Raw genomic sequence first — 14,538 nt, 5'->3', positions numbered from 1 at the left:
CAGCCATGGCCTACCGTACTGCTATATATATATATATAATATACTGTATAATAATAACGGACCTGGTGGACACTGTCAGCAGACTGCTTATCTAGTATGAAGAAAAAAAAAGCCACCACAGGTATACAATGTAGATGGATGGATAGTATAGTATTATATTACTTATGGACGACGACTGACGACACAGAGGTAGGTACAGCCGTGGCCTACCGTACTGCTAAATATATATATAATATACTGTATAATATAATAACGGACCTGGTGGACACTGTCAGCAGACTGCTAAAATAGTATGAAGAAAAAAAAAGCCACCACAGGTATACAATGTAGATGGATGGATAGTATAGTATTATATTACTTATGGACGACGACTGACGACACAGAGGTAGGTACAGCCGTGGCCTACCGTACTGCTATATATATATAATATACTGTATAATATAATAACGGACCTGGTGGACACTGTCAGCAGACTGCTAAACTAGTATGAAGAAAAAAAAAAGCCACCACAGGTATACAATGTAGATGGATGGATAGTATAGTATTATATTACTTATGGAGGACGAGTGACGACACAGAGGTAGGTACAGCTGTGGCCTACCGTACTGCTATATATATATAATATACTGTATAATATAATAACGGACCTGGTGGACACTGTCAGCAGACTGCTAAACTAGTATGAAGAAAAAAAAAGCCACCACAGGTATACAATGTAGATGGATGGATAGTATAGTATTATATTACTTATGGACGATGACTGACGACACAGAGGTAGGTACAGCCGTGGCCTACCGTACTGCTATATATATATAATATACTGTATAATATAATAACGGACCTGGTGGACACTGTCAGCAGACTGCTAAACTAGTATGAAGAAAAAAAAGCCACCACAGGTATACAATGTAGATGGATGGATAGTATAGTATTATATTACTTATGGAGGACGAGTGATGACACAGAGGTAGGTACAGCCGTGGCCTACCGTACTGCTATATATATATATATAATATACTGTATAATAATAACGGACCTGGTGGACACTGTCAGCAGACTGCTAAACTAGTATGAAGAAAAAAAAAGCCACCACAGGAGTGTTTTTCAGGCAGACAAACGTATACTGGACTGGTGGTCACTGTCAGCAAAACTGTGCACTGTACTCCTGCTATAACTGCTCCCCAGTCCCCACAATTAGGCAGTGTGAGCAGTGCACTCAGCACAGATATATCATGCAGCAGTGCAGCACACTGAGCACAGATATGGTGGAGCGTTTTTTTCAGGCAGAGAAACAACGGATTAAACTCACTGGTGGTATTATAATCAAAACCCTGCACTGTACTCCCTAACAGCTGCTCCCCGTCCCCAATCCTCCCCACAATTATAAATAAGTCACTCTTTTCTACTATAACGGAGAGGACGCCAGCCACGTCCTCTCCCTATCAATCTCAATGCACGTGTGAAAATGGCGGCGACGCGCGGCTGCTTATATAGAATCCGAGTCTCGCGAGAATCCGACAGCGGGATGATGACGTTCGGGCGCGCTCGGTTTACCCGAGCCACACGGGAAAATCCGAGCACGGCTCGGACCCGTGTAAAAAGGCTGAAGTTCGGGGGGGTTCGGTTTCCGAGAAACCGAACCCGCTCATCACTAACATGCATACATATAAATATGTACATATAAGGGCTGATTCAGAGTTGGGGAATCAATAACTAACTCTATATGACTGCTTACTCTTACAATGCAAGTGCATCCCGCATGCGACTCATCTCAGGCCCCTCGCCGCCGCTGTCCCCAACCCGGCATATTGCTGAGTTGGTGATGTCAGCAGTGATGCGGCGGGGGCGGAGCTTAGAGATCATTTGATCTTCAAGTGCCGCCCATCCACACAGAGTGAACGGGAAATGGGTTGCATCGACCCCGTTCATACAGCACAGCTAACCAGGTTGAACACGTGTTCAACCCTGCTCGCTACCTGAGGTGGAATATTGGGAACTTTCAGACCGCACAGCAACACGGGTTATGTTTGCTCATATGCAATAACCTGTGTTCAAAGCTAGTGGTCTAAAAGGGTTATTAGTGTCCAGCTTGCACATGCCTCTCCAAAATTTTTAACTCTCTGATAATTTCAAATCGACCATTTCATACCTGCAGTGCAACATGATTTTTCAAAGGTGCAAATTTGTTCTTTTTTTTTTTCATTTACAATATAAGGATTGATATTGTAAAGTCATGAAAAATAATCAGTGTTATGTGGTGGCCACTGATGCTTTCTGTATTATATAGGATTACTACAATCCCAAAAAATTAGGGTGATATTATTATTATTATTATTATTATACTGTAATAAAAGTGATAAAATAAAATAAAGGTGTCACAGATTTTATTTATAAATATACCAAAGATTACATTATTTTTATGCTGAAGGGAGTACATAGTATATTGTAAAAACGGTGATTTTACTATTTCTAGTTTATATGGTACGTCGTATTGATATGCTAATAAAGGTGGCTCAGATTATTAGTTTTCTAATAAACGGGGCACAGATTCTTACTATTGTATTAAAGGGGACACATATAATTACTATTTTAATAATGGATGCGCATTATTATTATTATTATTATTATTATTATTAATTTGTCCTTTTTTTAATAATAAAGTTTTATAAGCAGATAAGACATTATTTTTTTGTAGATATGTTCCTTATGTAAACCCAAATGCCTGCCACCATACAGCAGTTCTCAATATGGTTGCATTACAAAAGAAGAAGAATTCAATTAATTTCCCTCTTCACTCGGATACATTTTGTATAAAAAAATTTTAAGCAAAACAGGGGTGCAGTTTATTTTCAGAACGTACATAAAACATCCACTCATTTTGCTTCTACTAATTATCATCATTGTTGTTTTATTGCAAAAAGTCAGCTACTAATAAAAGTGTTGCAGCTTTGAAAATACAGGTAGGTGATTGTTTTATGTTCAATCAAAGAAGGAGGAACCGATGTCACCAAGCTAGCATCATAGGCAGTAATAACAGTGTCTATAGTAGCAATTACACCCATTACACAAGTATAAAAAGGTCCAAACCGTTTTCAGTGCTACAGGAATATCATCTTGAACAGTAATAAGAAGACTCCACCGTACACCTTTTGTGAGAAGATCCATCATGTCTCATCATTCCATCCACGCATCTACTGGACACAAGCACTTCAGCTCCTGTTCTGTGGCTTTACCTAAGCACTCCAGCTCACACAGCATCTTCTCACACTCTACAAAACATGCAGAACATGGTCACAAGGCCCAACACTGCTTTAGCAGTAAGAGTGCCCACAATATTGGATCAAAGGGACATAAGATATCAGTAGGGAGTTTTCATGGAAAAAGTGGACACGGATATGGATTTGGTATTGGAGGCTCCAGTCATGGTTTTGGAGGACTATCTGGTTCTGGAGGAATCACCCATGTTACTGTCAACCAGGGTCTTCTGGCACCTCTCAACTTGGAGGTGGACCCAAACATCCAGAGAATGAGGACAGATGAGAAGAATCAGATCAAAGGGCTTAACAACAAGTTTGCCTCTTTTATCGACAAGGTAAGAAAGATTCCAAGCAAACTTGCCAATGATGTAGATAAAAACAAAATATACTGTACACCCCACAATAACTATGATATCATATTTTAATAAACAAACTGAATATTCCCTATACTAAAGACTATATAGCGCAAACACAGTGGTAGACAGACATTACTTTTTTTAGATCATTATTTTAAAAGGCCTTAAGGCAGCCATTTTAAAATTGTCATTCCAGCAGACAGAAAAAAATAAGTAAATCAGAGTAACCACAGAATGTCAAATATTCCTCTTTGGTTTGACATGGTGTATTGAAACTATATGGGGTACATTGTAACAAAGTTTGTAAAATCAAGATATCAAAAATATGATGTTTTTAGGTTCTGCATTGCAATTATGCTATATGGTTAAAGTCTGAAGGGTCAGATCAACACGCACACATAGTAATAAAGTGCCACTTAACCTAGTGCACAAACATTATATGTATTTATAGGTAACAGACAGGAAAAAAATGTAAAGACATACTACCATCATACCCTTATTCCTGCTCTTTTAACAGGTGAGATTTCTGGAACAACAGAACAAAATGCTGGAGACCAAGTGGTCTCTTCTACAGGATCAGAAACTAGCAAGGTGTCAGATAGAACCTCTGTTTGAGGCTTTTATCAGCAACCTCAGGAGACAGCTGGAGAACTTGGAGTGTGAGAGATCTCGCCTGGATGCAGAACGGAACAGCATGGAGGGAAATGTAGAAGAACTAAAGAGAAGGTACTGTTGTTTTTCTCATGTACACTGATATATGCTCGATTGTGTTTCTGGCAAAAAAACTGACTTCAGACTCGATGTATTGTTTTATTGGTGATATGTCCAACATCAGCTGTAATCTCGTCCTAGTCCAGTATATATTTTCTAGCATCTGTTACTAGATTTTTTTCTTAGTTCTGATGACAGAACCAATTATAAATACTGCTTTTATCTCACATTTTAGTGTTGCCACAAAATATTTAATTGTACGCACCAAGGATATGTAACAATTAGTTTGGCTTATTTAACAGAGTTTATGAAAATGTGACCTATATTTAAACACCTGTAGGCCTCAAATATAAAGTAATTAATATGAAAAATCTATATTAAATATAAATGTGTCTTCATATACCCATTGTTTTTGTGCCATATGATGTTGGACACATGATGAGACCACTGTGGGTAGTGATTCCCAGAGTTTTTGCTAACTGTAGCATCTTATTTGCATGACAGCAACATACCAAGCCGCTTATAGTATACAAAGTATTTAGGATTAGCATTTTGGCCATTAAGGAATTGGTATAACTCACAGATTAAGCACAATGATGTGTGGTGTGATGCACCATCATTGTAACTGTGTTGCATTAGCAATGTGACTAAGATGCCTATTTTGATAAAAAAAGACTGTGGCAAGACACATGGCGTGGCTTAGGTGCAAAAGCTGGTGCTATTTGAGGATAGGTGTATGTGGACACATCTGTATACATCAATGGTGTGTTAGTACAGTAAGTGGTGACCTACATCAGTACTGAAAAGATAAATTTCTAAATAATGCACTTTGCTCCATCAATAGTTGATAAAACAATTGGCATAATTGCTGTGAGTACTGAGAGTCTAGTCCTCAGTGATCAATAGTTTTCTATTTGAGGACCAACTAAGTACACCTGTCAGTGATTGCAGTAAGGGAACGTACAGTGACGGCTCTTGTCTACACCCATTGCTTTGTGCAATCTCTGAGTCCTTACAACATTAAATATAAACCTGTATCTATTGTAGCAAACTACTGTCTCTGATAACAACCATTTAATAAGAAGTTCAAATTAAAGATTAATACTTAATACTTTTATGATATATTATAATAAAAGGTATGAAAGGTATAAAACCCATCTCCATATTGTGACACAAATATATATATATATATATATATATATATATATATATATATATACTGTATATGTATATATATATATATATATATATATGTAAAATGCATCTGCTTTCCATATACTTGTCCAACATATGTAAACATGTGTCTCCAAAGGTATGAAGATGAAGTCAACAGACGTACAGCTGCTGAGAATGAATTTGTTACTCTGAAGAGGGTAAATGATTAAAAGCCCAAAAAGTGTGTTTTAAACATGTCATGTTAACTTAAAATACATTAAACATTGATGTCCAATTTGTTCACACCTGTTCTGTAGGATGTTGATGCAGCTTTCTTGAACAAAGCTGAACTTCAGACGAAGGCTGACTCCCTGGCTGATGAGATTAACTTCTTGAGGACTCTGTATGATGCGGTAAATATCTGATGCTTTACATAGGAAATAAACATACAAAACATTTTCTTCACTATTTTATTTAATATTTATATGCATTAAACTGTAGTCACTTACTGTACTACTTTTTCTTAATATGCAGGAAATTGGTCAGCTCCAAGCCCAGATCTCAGACACCTCGGTGGTTGTGTCCATGGATAACAGCCGAGACCTAGACATGGACGGCATCATCTCTGAGGTCAGAGCTCAATATGAGGACATTGCTAGCAGGAGCAGAGCTGAGGCTGAGGCCATGTACCAGTCAAGGGTGAGTCAGTCACACATGGAGATATGTGATAACCTGTAACCTCACTCTATGATTGGAGTGTTAGAAGAAGGGCGTGTACCTAAAGACTTTTTCCAGCATTATAGTAGATAGTGGGAAAAGTTCTCTCCTCTGCTGGCTATACCTCCAAATTTTGTCGTGAGGAGCTTTAGGAAAATCTCATTTGACAATGCTGGTGCTGAGACTTGAGAGAACATCAGCTGAATTGACATGAAGACACGAACAGGAGGATTGTGATCTAATCATGCAGCAGATCATGTGTTATAGGGACCTGCTGAAACCATGAACAGCGCAGAGAAAGGGTTCCTGGGAGTGGGATAGGGGGCGTGGGGTTTAAAGGTGATAACTTTTCAAACTTTCCAGTAAAAAGGTGAAATTAGTCTTTAATGATAAAAAAACAAATGCAAAGTCCTATTCCATGGGAAAATACATTTTAAAAAGCAAAAATAATACATACAGAAATGAGTATCTGCTGTTGTTATTGTTAATACCATGTACTCATGCGTTTGAAAATCAGACTCTGTATAACTATCTCATAGTATCAAAATCTCTTGTGTTGCCATCTGCAGTTTGAGGACCTGCGCATGGAAGCTGGAAGAAATGGAAACAATCTGCAGAGCAGCAAAAATGAAATTGCTGAACTCACCCGAACAATTCAAAAACTTAAAGGAGAGATAGAGTGTGCCAAATCCCAGGTACAGTATAACTAGTATTTACTGATCATTTGTATACATACTGTGAGGGATATCCAATTAGCCCCGGTAATTTACTGGGGCTAATTGTCCCGCTGTGGGCTATTCTATTACCCCCGATAAGCCAGCACGAGCGGTGGCTTATCGGGGGTGCCAGCTCCTGACAGCGCTCAGTGCAGCGCTGCTCCTCTGGCTCCCCCGGTCACATGGCTGCTCCCCTGTCATGTGACGGCTGCCGGGGGAGGAGGAGATGGGGTATGCGGTCACGGTGCTGCCCCAGCTTCTCTGCCAGGGGTCACCACGCCGAGGACAGCTCCCGGATGCCTGCAGTCCCAGCCTGCTGCTGCTGCAGCAGGCATGGGACCCTGCAGGTTGTCCCGCTCATCAGGGATTTTGTTTCGCCTGCCTCAGGCAGGCGATACCAAATCCCCAGAAACAGCCCCGTTTCCATGCAAAAACAGGGCTGTTTCTACCAAAAACACACAGGTTTCACTGAACCTGTGTGTTTTCGTGAGAAAGGGCATTTTTTTTACTCAATCTGGATAGTACGGGCAGTACGGATGGTGTAGTGGTTAGCATTACTGCCTCACAGCAATGAGGTCATGGGTTCATTTCCCATCATGGCCCTAACTGTGCGGAGTTTGTATATTCTCCCGTACTTGCGTGGGTTTCCTCCAGGTACTCCGGTTTCCTCCCACAATCCAAAAATATACTCGTAGGTTAATTAGCTCCCAACTAAATTAACCCTAGTGTGAATGTGTACATGCGATAGGGAATATAGATTGTATGATCCACTGGGGCAGGGACTGATGTGAATGGGCAAAATATTCTCTGTAAAGCGCTACGGAATATGTGTGCGTTATATAAATAACTGGTAATAATAAACTGGTAATATATACCATGTGTTTTTGACTGAAGCGTGCTGCACTGGAAGCAGCTATAAGTGAGGCTGAAGAACGTGGAGAAGCGGCTGTCCGAGATGCCAAGAACAAACTGGCCGAGCTGGAGGCTGCTCTACAGAAGGCCAAGCAGGACATGGCTCGCCAAATGAGGGATTACCAGGAACTGATGAATGTCAAACTGGCTCTGGATATAGAGATCGCCACATATAAGAAGATGCTGGAGGGAGAAGAGAGCAGGTGAGTGTTCTGTGAATTTAGATCTGCACAAACTAAACATTTAGTTTCAGTTGTAGATACTGTATCACAACCACGATAGGCAAAAGGTGTGAGAAACCACATGTGATTTAATGTAGCATGTAAACATGCTTACATCTTAATGATAGTTTATGCCATTAATAACTACATAGTAACAAATAGATGTGAACATCTGTAGGCTGTCCTCTCTTCTCATGACTCCATCTCTCCCACTACTAGATGTGGAGGAATGTAATAGGATGTGAGAATCAGAAAGTGAGAGATTTTGTGAGAGTTCTCCTGTTCTTTTAAAGTGGCGATCATTTACATGGCAAAACCAGGTTGATTTTGCCATGCAAATAATTGCCACTTTAAAGGAACTCTCACAAAATCTCTCACTTTCTGATTCTCACACCGTATTACATCCCCCCCAAGGTGTCTCCTTCCTGGTTCCAGTTTATTCTCCTTTTATATGTCCTTCTTATTGTAGGACTCATCAGCTCTTCTGACCTCAAATGTCATCTGTATGCTGATGATACTCAGATCACTTTTTCTTTTTCCCCATGATTTTATTTTGTTTTTAATTCATCATCGTTTTTAGTTTTTTTTTTTGCAAAACCACTCTCAAGTGTTTTGGTTTGGTTAAAAAATGATAAAAGATTAATAATCATTGATAAAAAAAATTGCTAAAAACATCTGAAATCATGTAATTTTTGCAATCCAAAATCTGATAATTGGATTTAAAATCCGAATTCTGAACTAGTGAGAAGTTTTCAACCGAGACTCAGTTCGTATCGGATCTCCTCGGAAGTACCGGATTGGGTTCTCTACTTTTTCTTGTTATGTTTGCACTGTTTCCGTTTGTATGCTTTATTTTGCACTGTGGACCCCATGTGGCACCATATAAATGAAGGATAATAATTACACTTAATCTTAAGACTTATTAATAGGCAAAATACCAATGGGATGATGCTTTAATGAGTTGAAAGTACATTTTTGCAAAATAGAAAGTGCATAAGCTTGATGACAAAATAAAGATATGCTGCATGATGTAATGGAGTAAGAGATCGCCTGAGGTGTGGGATGCCGGCCGATCTCTGACATTTTTTTAAAGGGACAAACACTTACAAAGCAAAACAATGTCTTGTTAGCGATTGTCCCTTTAAAAGAACATCCGAGATCAGCTAGCACCACCAGTGATCTCGGACTCCATTACATCCTGCCGCAGATCGGTATGCGGTTAGCATAGCGCTCGTCAGGATCCCGGCAGTCACAATACAGATGCCGGGATCCAAACGGGGGCACTGTACTGCCACTGGTATACCAGCGAGGTAGGTGATTCATTCTCTATGGGTTTCCACGACAGCCATAGAGGGAGAATAGAACCTGTGGCAAGCATAGCTGCCGGCATTCTACCGCTCGGGATGCCAGTGTCAGTATACTGACATTCGGCATCCCGTGCGGCGGTAAATCATTTCAAACCCCTGCAGATCATGTTTATGTCACTCTACTATAATAGAAATGTAGGTATTTGCCATTACACACCTAACCTTAGAGGAAGGAGAGAGTAATAACTGACGCGGCTCCCACATGTCCCAGATTCCAGTCCAGACCCACTTGTGTACATTGCAGGAACACACAAGGAGAAGCTATCACAACCACTTTATAGGAATTTTATTGTGTATTCTAACATGTTCAGCATACACACATGTACAGCATATTATTTACTATTTAAACAAGTGAAAAGAATGCAAAAACTATACATAAATGCAATAAAAATGGACACATCTATAGATAAATCAAACATTCAGAAAATTCTAACTGTAATTTTGTACTTTACAGGCTGTCTTCAGAGGGGCCCGTTAATATTTGTAAGTATATTAATAACTATGATATTTTATGTGCCCATTCTGTTTCTACCCTGTATTCTTTGCAAAGTGTAAGGTTGTAAAGATTCAGCCCTTGCTCAAACTGTAAAAAATAAATGCTGAATTCAATTTATTTGCACAGGTTAAGTTGTTTCTTTATTATTAAAAATATTATCTTTTGCAAATAAACTATTTAATTAACTTTATTTATTATGTTTGCTTAATTACAATGTTCAACTTCTAACCATCTTTCTCAGCTGTCCTGCACTCCAGCACCGGGGGAAAGCATCATTCAGGAGGAATGTCCCACAGTGCAGGTGGCCACCATCATCACAAGGGAGGGTTCAGCTCCAGCAGCCACATGTCAGTAGGCAAGCATCACTCCAGCCATGGACATCACTGCTAAGGTGGAAGCATATACTGTAAGGAGACGATGAGCTACTACAGCACACACACTATGTCTACCATCTGAGAAAGCTGTAATAAGCTACATTACTGTGTAAAGTCTGTATTTCCTTTATTATTACAAGCTTCCCTGTCTAGCATATTCTAACTGTACCATAGGCCACTCTAATAAACTGCAATGCAAGAACTGACCTTTGTTGGGATTCCAGTATTTATTCAAAAGTGTCATTCTAAAGCTACAACATTGGTTACTTACCGCACTCAGAGCAATTACACTGACAACCAATACTGCAAGAAATCAGCAATAGCGCTAGTTCCTAATAAATTGGTTACGTTCTCATGAATTTTGGTTTAATTTAAGCGTATTGAACTACTTTTTTATTAATTTACTACGAATAATAATTTGTATTATTCAAATGTAACCTGAATGCAAAAGAATTAAGTGGCCTCCATATTCTTCTGCGGCCCTGCATTGCCTATTTCTTCACAAACCCAAATTCTGTATTCTATAAATCCAAAGCCCATATTTGCTGTTCATGGCATTACCCATGTATGCTTTCAAATTCAAGTTACTTATTAGTGCTAATTAGTAGTTCCTAATAGCTGCTTGTGGTAACCTATTGCCATCCAGGCTCGGACTGGCCCACAGGGGTACCAGGGAAACCACCGGTAGGCCCCACTGCCTGAGTGCCCACTCCTTCCTCTAGGGATCAGGTTCCAGACTGTGCACTTGTATTATACATGTTAGATATGTTGCATTACACTGCACTAAACTATTGTGTATTTCAAGCCTCTGTGGAGGCTGGCCACACACCCTTTGTAGGCAGGCCACACCCCTAAGCATGGGCCCCTATAACTGCATTCCCCCGGTGGGCCCTTCATGCCCCAGTCTTACACTGTTGCTCAAAAAACACGGGTAAATGCACGGGGGCGCGCATTTACCCGTGTTTTTTGTTAGTGGAAAAGGGTCCCTCTGCAAAAACACGGATCAAGTGATCCGGGAATCCTACCCGGGTAGCTTACCGGGTTGAACATGAGTTCAACCCGGTAAGCTGTGCAGTGTAAACGGAAGCCATGTCGATGCGACACGGCTCCCGTTCACACTGTATGGAAGGGCGGCGCTGGGAGATCATGTGCTCTCCCAGCGCCGCCCCTGATGCGTCGCCAGTAGCGTCACCAACTCGACAATATGCCGGGTTGGTGAGCGCAGTGGGAAAGGGGGCTGAGCACGGGCCGCAGCCGGGTAGCACACGTGTCAGGCTCCCAGCTGCGACCCGTGCTTCTAGGTGGAAAGCGGGTATTATTAGTCAGCCTTTAAATGTTATCAGTGTGTGCAGTCTACCCCCCCCACTCTGCCCCCCTCCCCAGCACATATATTACCCACCCCACCAACCCTCCCCCAGAACATTGGATTTATATATACATTTACCAAAAAAAGATGCAGCAGCTCTGGACGGGGGTGGGGATGGGTATATTGCATCATTAGCCCCTTATGGCATAATGTTGTGATTTATGGCTGTATGGGAGGGGATGACGTCAACAACTTACGTCATATTGGCCCAGCCCTTCCCATACACCCGGCATTATGGCTATGTGCTATGATTGCGTTCACTCTAGGGGGTTCCTGTGTTAACCAATGACTACACACCTGGCATGGGCATTAATCACTGCTGTTGTGTCCTCTCTGCTGCTGCTGACTCTCAGGGAAGAGGCAGTCTTGTTTTCAATCCAAGATGTCCAATGTGAAACTGCTCTATTCGGATGCAGCAGTATCACTTCGGCCATCTTGGATTGAAAGAGAGGCTGAGACTTCCCTGGAAGCTGGTAACAATGGGGAGGAAACACTTTAGGTAGCAGTTAAGGCTGCCTAAGAGGTGTGCGGGTGCATATCCGACACACCCCATGTGCATGGCTATGAACCCTCTTCTTATTAAAACACTCATTATATTGTCAGAGGCGTAGCGTGGAGACATGACACCCGGAGCAGGGTCATGTCACGGCGCCCCCACCCACCACCACACACACATATATACATATGTACATACATAGAGTCACACACATTTAGGCACAGACATACATAAACACACAAATACAGTATACACACAAATATACACACACAGACATACACATATACACCCAGACATACATAAACACACAGACATACATAAACACACACATATACTCACACATACTGTATACAAAGATATTTATACACAAACACACATACATACATGTATACACATTAGCACCAGACATATACACATACATTTACACACAAACACATTTACACACAAACACAGACATATACACATAAACACACAGTATACACACAGTAATTCTCACCAAGAGGCCAGCAGCTGAGCAGCTCCTCGTTCCAGCCTGGAGGGGCGGAGCTTCTATGTGATTGACAGGCTGAAACTCCGTGGGTAGAAGGAAAGGACTGAGGAAAGGGAAGGGGTGGCCACCACATTGCCTGCATGTTCCAGATCACTGAAGGCAGATCCCTGACAGCCGGGAAAGTTCTTCTGACAAGCCTTCAAACCTCCCCTCTTCCCTAACAACACACCACACTGCACCGCACTGCACTGGACTCTCTGCACTGTGCAATCAGTGATCTGCAACATGCAGGCAGTGTGGTGGACACCCCTTCCCTCTCTTCTAGTCATTTCCTCCTACCCCTGCCTGAGATCCAGGTTCTCAGCTGTGCAGTGAGCCGGCGCCTTCTGTCCCCAGCGGCGCCTGGAGCTCTAGCTCCACTTGTTCTACCCTCCCTACGCCCCTGTGTATTGTGAAGACTCAATAACTAGTTTATTATATTGAATGTCAGTTACTTTATAACAAGATGATGGATTATTGAAAAGTCACTGTGAATCTACAATACAATCTGGCACAGTGCCAGAGTCTTCAGTGCATACGTTAGTGTGATATCTGCTATAGAGGCTCCACAAAGATTGTACGCGGGAAACCTCCTTTGCTATAATACCCATGGTACTGCCAGAGGTGAAAATGTAGGGTCTGACTCAATGTTGATTTTGCACACAGTAGAGCAATTTTTTGCCACTGAATTGCACTGCGCAATGGGCTTGAGAAAGCGGACACACAGTGGATTTATTTGCAAAGAGAGTGATAGCCAGCATTTGGAGGAGTTAACCAGAAAAAAATAGGTGTGTCATGGCCATTTTCTGGTGCACTGTGATTTCGTTCACAGCAGGAGAGGGCCAGGCGTATTAGGTGAGAGGCTCAGTCTGAGACAGCATTGGTTTGCTGAGAGGTCCAATGTACACCGATGTTGTGGATGTGAGACACCAGCAGTGAGTGTCTACAGTATGTACACCTCGCAGTGGTTGAGTCATTAGCATATTTTTACACTTACACTACAAACGTGATCACAGCAGCGCAAGTCACTGCGTGCACTTCTGCACCAGGCACTTCATTCTGACCTTGTCATTTTGTGTCAGTGATTTGCAGCAGTTTGATGGTGAGCAAGATGACACTCTAATTTATCAGAGGGATAATGAGAATGGGCAATTACTATAATCCCATACCTCCCAATTGTCCTGATTCAGTGGGATAGTCCCATTTTCCTGGGACTATCCCGCTGTCCCACCCACGGCCAGCAGTGTCCCACTGTGGGGGAGCACACACATTGCTGAGACTGTGAGAATACTGGGCACGCCCCCAGAGTGACTTGATAGGGGGATCCATGAGGCTCCGCCCTTTCTCCAAAACCCTGCCTCTTTTCTCAAGGCCCTGCCCCCTTTCAGAAGTGTGGGCACCCGAGGGGTCCTGAATCCCACATCTGCAAAGTTGGGAGGTATGTCATCCTATTTAATGTACATGTAATGTGTGTCATGGCTACCTGTTACTGTGAATCAGCAGCACTGTGTGTTTCACAGCCACAGCTGCACTTCACCCGGGACACAGCACTCAGCTTCATTTCTCCTTCTTGTGTAAGCCTGTCCCCAGACTGCCATTGGCTAGTTACACAGGGACACAGAGCCGGCCCTAACCAATATGATGCCCTAGGCAAGATTTTGGCTGGTGCCCCCTAGCACCACTGCTGATTCCGCCTCTGACCTTGCACCTCTTTCCCAGCACCATCACCCCTCACCCATAGCAGTCCTTATTTTGGTGTTTGTACCCCCTATATTGTAAATAGGAACAGTTCGCACATTTGGCGCACAGCCCAAAAAGGGGTGTGTTTGCTGGCAAGGGGCATGGACATACAATAACCCCAATAC

General features: G+C 41.9%; 2 protein-coding genes and 1 long non-coding RNA gene across 4 annotated transcripts in view; 2 read left to right on the top strand and 1 right to left on the bottom strand.

Moving 5' to 3' along the window:
* LOC135006786 (uncharacterized) overlaps positions 1 to 12,686 on the bottom strand; it is a 72,474-nt gene extending 59,788 nt beyond the window's left edge. The window contains exons 1-4 of one of the 2 annotated variants that reach the window (XR_010206912.1): positions 12,641 to 12,686; positions 7,788 to 8,007; positions 5,786 to 5,906; positions 2,909 to 3,269 (exon numbers count right to left, since the gene is read on the bottom strand). This is a non-coding gene — a long non-coding RNA (uncharacterized LOC135006786). Of the gene's footprint in view, positions 1 to 2,908; positions 3,270 to 5,785; positions 5,907 to 7,787; positions 8,008 to 12,640 lie in introns of those variants that run through there. The other variant, XR_010206911.1, reaches the window with a different exon arrangement.
* LOC135006754 (keratin, type II cytoskeletal cochleal-like) lies at positions 3,129 to 10,356 on the top strand. Its single transcript, XM_063952056.1, has 9 exons — positions 3,129 to 3,592; positions 4,131 to 4,339; positions 5,637 to 5,697; positions 5,797 to 5,892; positions 6,014 to 6,178; positions 6,766 to 6,891; positions 7,807 to 8,027; positions 9,867 to 9,895; positions 10,150 to 10,356. The coding sequence occupies exons 1-9, from the start codon at positions 3,167 to 3,169 to the stop codon at positions 10,296 to 10,298; spliced, it is 1,482 nt and encodes a 493-aa protein (XP_063808126.1). The 5' UTR covers positions 3,129 to 3,166; the 3' UTR covers positions 10,299 to 10,356.
* Positions 12,687 to 14,028: 1,342 nt separating the features above from the next.
* LOC135006728 (keratin, type II cytoskeletal cochleal-like) overlaps positions 14,029 to 14,538 on the top strand; it is a 41,123-nt gene continuing 40,613 nt past the window's right edge. The window contains exon 1 of the mRNA XM_063952054.1: positions 14,029 to 14,111. The gene's annotated coding sequence lies outside the window, so the exon portion shown is untranslated. The remainder of the gene's footprint in view (positions 14,112 to 14,538) is intronic.

This window comes from Pseudophryne corroboree, chromosome 2 (genome assembly GCF_028390025.1).
Source record: "Pseudophryne corroboree isolate aPseCor3 chromosome 2, aPseCor3.hap2, whole genome shotgun sequence".
NCBI lineage: Eukaryota > Metazoa > Chordata > Amphibia > Anura > Myobatrachidae > Pseudophryne > Pseudophryne corroboree.
This window is presented reverse-complemented; position numbering and strand designations above follow the sequence as displayed.

What these genes read in the sequence shown, in the direction of transcription:
- LOC135006754 (XM_063952056.1), top strand. Translation starts at nt 3,167, where the DNA reads ATGTCTCATCATTCCATCCACGCATCTACTGGACACAAGCACTTCAGC. An exon ending in TAGAGTGTGCCAAATCCCAG is followed by an intron (nt 6,892 to 7,806) that starts GTACAGTATAAC and finishes TTTTGACTGAAG; the next exon opens with CGTGCTGCACTGGAAGCAGC. An exon ending in CTGGAGGGAGAAGAGAGCAG is followed by an intron (nt 8,028 to 9,866) that starts GTGAGTGTTCTG and finishes TGTACTTTACAG; the next exon opens with GCTGTCTTCAGAGGGGCCCG.